Source organism: Pollicipes pollicipes, unplaced genomic scaffold (genome assembly GCF_011947565.3).
Source record: "Pollicipes pollicipes isolate AB1234 unplaced genomic scaffold, Ppol_2.1 Scaffold_6686;HRSCAF=7923_pilon_pilon_pilon, whole genome shotgun sequence".
NCBI lineage: Eukaryota > Metazoa > Arthropoda > Thecostraca > Pollicipedomorpha > Pollicipedidae > Pollicipes > Pollicipes pollicipes.
In genome coordinates this window covers 31,746,860-31,752,859 of record NW_023596921.1, presented here as the reverse complement: position 1 = coordinate 31,752,859, position 6,000 = coordinate 31,746,860, and the positions used below count along the sequence as shown (strand labels likewise).

The following is a 6,000-nucleotide window of genomic DNA, read 5'->3' as shown; positions in this document are numbered from 1 at the left end:
TTGCCGAAATTCTACCTTGTCAAACTGTGCTGACTCTCGCCAGCACCGGCAATGAGGAAACTTTTCTCCGGTGTTATGGAAGTAAGACCCAAACCGTTGCACACATCGCAAGGAAACTAGGACGAGTAGCTTCAACATTTTCATATGACTGTCCAGTTTAAATTCCAGCCGTCCAGGCTGACGACCTCTGACACATGCAACATCCTCAACAACCTGAATCGACGTCAAAGCAGTGTTTCAACGCAGGCGTCTTCTTAAAGATTTGCGTTGTCTTTGGATGCGTGGGATAATGTTGCAATCAGGCATGGCTTCAAGTAAGAAAATGTCTTTCATCGTTTGTAAGTGATGGCAGTTCCACACATGAAAGCATATTCCACGGTCTATTTTGAAAAAATATGCTAAAGCACGTGACTTCCACACCAGGAAATCCACATACGCGAATAACCACGTGGGCATTTGTGCAATGCATGCGTCTGGAGATCAAATACAAATACAAATGGCCTCATTTCAAGTTGTGCACTGCGCAGGCGCGGAATATTGACGCCCCGCGACGCATTTCAAGGTGTGCACTGCGCAGGCGCGGAATATTGACGCCCCGCGACGCATTTCAAGGTGTGCACTGCGCAGGCGCGGAATATTGACGCCCCGCGACGCATTTCAAGGTGTGCACTGCGCAGGCGCGGAATATTGACGCCCCGCGACGCATTTCAAGGTGTGCACTGCGCAGGCGCGGAATATTGACGCCCCGCGACGCATTTCAAGGTGTGCACTGCGCAGGCGCGGAATATTGACGCCCCGCGACGCATTTCAAGGTGTGCACTGCGCAGGCGCGGAATATTGACGCCCCGCGACGCATTTCAAGGTGTGCACTGCGCAGGCGCGGAATATTGACGCCCCGCGACGCATTTCAAGGTGTGCACTGCGCAGGCGCGGAATATTGACGCCCCGCGACGCATTTCAAGGTGTGCACTGCGCAGGCGCGGAATATTGACGCCCCGCGACGCATTTCAAGCCCCGTGCGCAAGCCCCGTTTTGGTCCGTCGGTTCTCAACGAATGAGATAGCTAGATCATGCATGTCATTATTGATCGTAAGTGACCTTTGGGCAAAATGGCCAAAGTAGACGGCGCGTTCTTTAATACAGCTCATGAAAGCAATCAGCTATGGCCTTTGTCGAATGCAGTACACATCAGGTTGATTTTGGAAAAGAATGTAAGCTCATTCCTGCAGTTGGTTCCAAAAAATCAGCCTCCAGACACGTCATATTACCAGTTTAAGTGTATCTTCTAAGTGTAAATCTAAGTCTTTTTTGCATTACCGCAACATTTTGAGTTCATGGGATAGCAGAAGGGACCTATGAAGTGTTAACTTGATACTATGACTTGATTTAATGTATCAAAGATTGCATTCACAATTGTCCAGTCACACCTGTCCGATACAGATCGACAAAAGGGCTTCATTTCCGTCTTCCTCCAGGCTCTAGTTGCTTAGTTTTGCAAGATCGTAAGGGGTCGCTGAGCTATCCTCACCTCTCGAACGGCGAAAGTGGAAAACTCCCGTAAGGTATGAGACAGGTCGGAAGTGGATATTCGCTAAATCATCACAAGCATCACAATTTAAAGCCCTCTTTCCAGGGCTGACTGCACGACGTGTCCGTGTCCGGCAGGGCCAGCTGGCCTCCTACGCGGCGAGGACTGTGTCCATAGAGGGCGACCGCGGCCGCCTGGACCTGGACCGGCGCACCTGGGCCCTGCTGATCGCTCCGGCCCGGGCCGCCGACAGCGGCGCATACAGCTGCTCGTTCAACGACCAGCCCTCCGACCACAGGATCGTCAAGCTGGAGGTGCAGGGTGAGATAGCCACCGGCCAGCGCGGTCCTGATCGGCTACGTCATGCTGGTCGTCTCCTCAGCTGCTGCTTAACAGGGGTCCTCGCGTGGCGCCCTGGCTCTTGCGCTGCGCATATTCCGCGATTTGCAACTGGCTTACCCGCGCTTCCCCGCGACCGGTTCGCAAGCACGCGTAAGCCTGCTCTCGGACGAGCGTCGGAGTGGTTTGCCGGGGCGGCCTTTTAAATAATAGCTCTTGCCAGCCGGCGTCATCTATCCACGGCGGTCGGGCCCGTGCCGGCGGCCGCGCCGCCAGCATGGACTGGCCACCGCGGCTCGCGTGGTCTCGCTCCGCCACTCAGGCCGCCGCCAGCCGTTGCACCCGCGCCGATCGATTACATTTACAGCAGCGGGATTTATGAAACGCAGGCTGCCGATTTACGGCCGGTGCGTCCGCTCGGCCGAGACGGCGACTCCAGCGGCCTCCGCACCGCCGTAATCAGCCATTAATTTTTCACCTAATCAGATGCCGGTCGGCCGGGGCCGCCGCGCGAGGGGCGCCCATTACCGGCCTGCTATCTGAGCCGGCGGCGAGCCCGTGTCAGCGGTTAGCACCGCAGGGGATGATGCAGTGATCCGTTTTCGTTCCGGTCGAACGTGGCTGGCGGCGGCGGCGCGCGGCGTCAGCAGTGACAAATACGTTAGCGGCATGCACCTATTCAGAACCGAAGGGTGGGGATGAAGGCTGTCGCCGTGCTCCCCCCCCCCCCCCTCCCCCCGCACCACAAGCGCCTTGGTGACCTCGCCGCCACTCGTGCATGACTGATATCACTGACGCTGCTGAGCGTACGTCACCGCTGACGTCACTGATGCCGCTGGAACTCATCGGCGCCGCCGGCAACGCTGACGCTGCTAGGCACGTTGGCAGTGACAACATCACAGACTGCTGCGGTACCACGACACCACCGACAGCACTGATGACGTCGGTAGTACTGGCGCCACTGGTACCAATGATACAGCCGGCAACACTGTTATTGGCAGTAGCACTGGCGCATCTGATGCCACAGGTGCCGCCAGCACCACTGATAATGTCAGAATGACCGACACTACCAGTTCTACTGGCAACCCTTGAACCCCTGAGATCACCGAAACCACTGGCACTACCAAAACACTAATACCGACAAAACCACTGCCACCACTGAAACCATGGACAACTGAAACCGCTGACACCGCCGAAACCACTGACACTACCAAGGATACTCACGCCACCGAAACCACTGATACTACGGAGACCACTGACACTGCTGAAACTACTGGCACCGCCGAAACCACCGGTACTATCGAAACCGCTGATACTACTGATACCACTCACACTACTAAAACCACTCGCACCACTTACACTACCAAAACCACACACACTACCGAGACCACCCACATTACCGAAACCATCTACACTACCGAAACCACTCACACTGCCGAAGCCACTCACGCTAACGAAGCCACTCACAATTATCGAAACCACTCACACGACCAAAGCCACACACTACCGAAACCACTCACACTACCGAAACCACTCACACCACCGAAGCCACTCACACTACCGAAGCGACCCACATTACCGAAACCACTCACACTACCGAAGAGACTCACAATACCGAAACCACTCACACTACCGAAACCACTCACACTACCGAAGTCACTGCGCGGCCGGCAGCACTGTGCGGCAGCCGACACAGCCTTCTCCGAACCTGACGCTACGCCACTTGGGCGAGGCCATCCCTATCCATACAGATTGCATGACGCAGCTTGAAATGACACTGAAACCAATTGAGCTCCAGCTAGATAACATTATTCAAGTTTATACCCGTTCGGTGCTGATTTAGAATTGCTCGATGTGATGCGTTGAAAAATGCTCCCATTTGCCTGCGATATTGATTTTCTGCCCAGTCCGCGTGCTCCATGGGACGTTACGCCCACATAAACTGCCTAATACGCGTATGGCGCTTTACTCCACAGACATAATTGTATATTTGTGCACGTCCGACCAGGCAGTGCTGGGGTATTGATTCGATTTTTAAACTCGGCACTAACTTGTACCTACGGTACTATTTCGCAGCGTTGGATTCTAATCCACGGATCACTCAGCGAGATCATGTCATGATAGTGTAATACGTAGGTCTTTAGATCACACTGCGGCCTGTCGGTGTCTTGCAGCCTAGGTCAAACCGTGAGCACGGTTTCACGAGGCCGCCTGTGGATCTCCTGTTCAACACGAGACCGAGGGTGACACCTCTGCTTTAGTGACAGCAGTGAGATCTTGCACATGGACACACCTTTAGGTCATCTGATCTCCTCTTGCATTTTGGTAGTCAGGGACAAGACATGTTTGATGCCGCTAGATATGCCACGATTAATTTTATCGAAGCGGAAGTAAATGATTCCGCTGATTGCCCATTGTCGGGCTTTCCTCTCTGCGGCAGAGCGCCGTAAGAAAACCAGCCTAACAAAGCTCAAAAAGTGTTTTGTAAAGCAGGGCTGGTGTGTGGATCAAATCCGTTTGTCTGCAGGTGATGGATGCATCCTTTTTAAGATTTGCTATTAACCCTTTTGAATGAATACGTTTCTGGTGGAAAAGCTCGCGCTAAGCAGCGCTTGTTGTGTGAGCCGTGACCTCTATCATCCGATCGTGCCGCACCGCGTCAAAGATGGAATTCGGTGGCGAAAGTTCGACGTGCTGCAATGCTCGGCACAGGCCGTCCTGCTCTTTGACGTCACCTGACCTGTAGCGCGGCCGCTACCACCGGCCGCAGGCCATACCTTTTCAAAGGCAAGTAGCCAGCGCCTGAAGTGAATCGCACCACTGTTGGGTGGATCGGAAGTGTCTGAATCATCGGTGTCTGATCGGTGTCTGAATCAAGTGAAATGTGAAGACGGGCAAGTGGATCCTGGTGGACGGACGAGAAGGCGTATGAATAAATATTGAGTTATTTGTGAATGACGCAGGGCAGCCAACCCTCACCGAGCCGTTCGAAAAGCTGGGATGCCTGCAGCCTACTCTTTCTCCGACCACTTCCCACGGATAGATGGTATGCCGAAGTAGAGCACGGACCAGTCTTCAGTTCTTGCCGGCAGGAACTGTTCTCCTGCTGGACTTGAGAAGTTCTTAGTGTGAAGCAGGGACCGGGTTGTGACGTTGGCCTCCTTACGATGCAGGCATGGAGCCTTTCTCTGTTGCTTTATGCCCATCCGATAGCAAGTACTCTGCCAGCGGTCAGTTTTGATGGTTTTTGATAGAGCGTCACTTGGCTGAGTGAGCTTCGCAGCTTTACTGCCGGCGGCCAATCGACCCCCAGCATGACATCATCATGACTGTCACCTGGGCGACGTTCCGCGGTTTAACGCGCGGACGCCCGCCGTGCGCCCTACGAACCATACTGCTGACGTTTATAAGTATGTGCCGCGTTTGCAGCTGGAGTTACAGGTCCAGCTGTCAACTGGAATGAGGCGTCGCTCTTGACTTGTGTTGACCGGTTTGCGGTGCTGCTCTGACCGTTCCGTGACCTGACCCGACTTGACCTGGACCTGACCTGGCTGAGCGAGTCGCGCCAGCTGCTGTATGTGACTCTGGGATTGAGGTGTGCTGCTCCGCAGGCGTTCCCAGTCCGCCAGGCCGGCCGATGGTCATCAAGCACACGTCGCGGCACATCGACCTCAGCTGGGCGCCCAGTCTGCAGACAAACAACAGCCCCATCAAACACTACGTCATACAAACCAGGTGAATGGCGACGCCGCCCGACGGTCGACGCCAGACCTCGCCTCGGTCGGCGTGGATTTCCAGCCATTTTCGAGTTTGGTGGAGCTATGTGACACGGGGAAATCGCTGGACACGGGTCATGATGCGCTGGCTGGACCTCCCGGAATTCAAATACCACAGCCGGCCGGGGTGAAGCTCTATTCAGGATGGGCGAGGGGTTTAGGCTGCAAAACAGACCTTCCGTGGGGAGATACACTCGCATGGCTGCAGAAGTCTTGTGAGAAACACAGGGTTGGTGGCGTTTTTCACTACTGCAGCGTTTGACGTAAACGTGACAACGGCCAGATATGGTGACTGGATGATATTGAACACATCGTCGTTACAAACAAGAAAGCGCTAAGCTCCTGCATACCGTCATT

General features: G+C 54.5%; 1 protein-coding gene across 1 annotated transcript in view; it reads left to right on the top strand.

Moving 5' to 3' along the window:
• Positions 1-1,109: 1,109 nt before the first annotated feature.
• Positions 1,110-6,000, top strand: part of LOC119108185 (tyrosine-protein phosphatase 99A) — a 66,189-nt gene continuing 61,298 nt past the window's right edge. The window contains exons 1-3 of the mRNA XM_037231762.1: positions 1,110-1,118; positions 1,666-1,849; positions 5,479-5,602. Of these exons, the coding sequence (XP_037087657.1) occupies positions 1,110-1,118; positions 1,666-1,849; positions 5,479-5,602 (317 nt within the window). The remainder of the gene's footprint in view (positions 1,119-1,665; positions 1,850-5,478; positions 5,603-6,000) is intronic.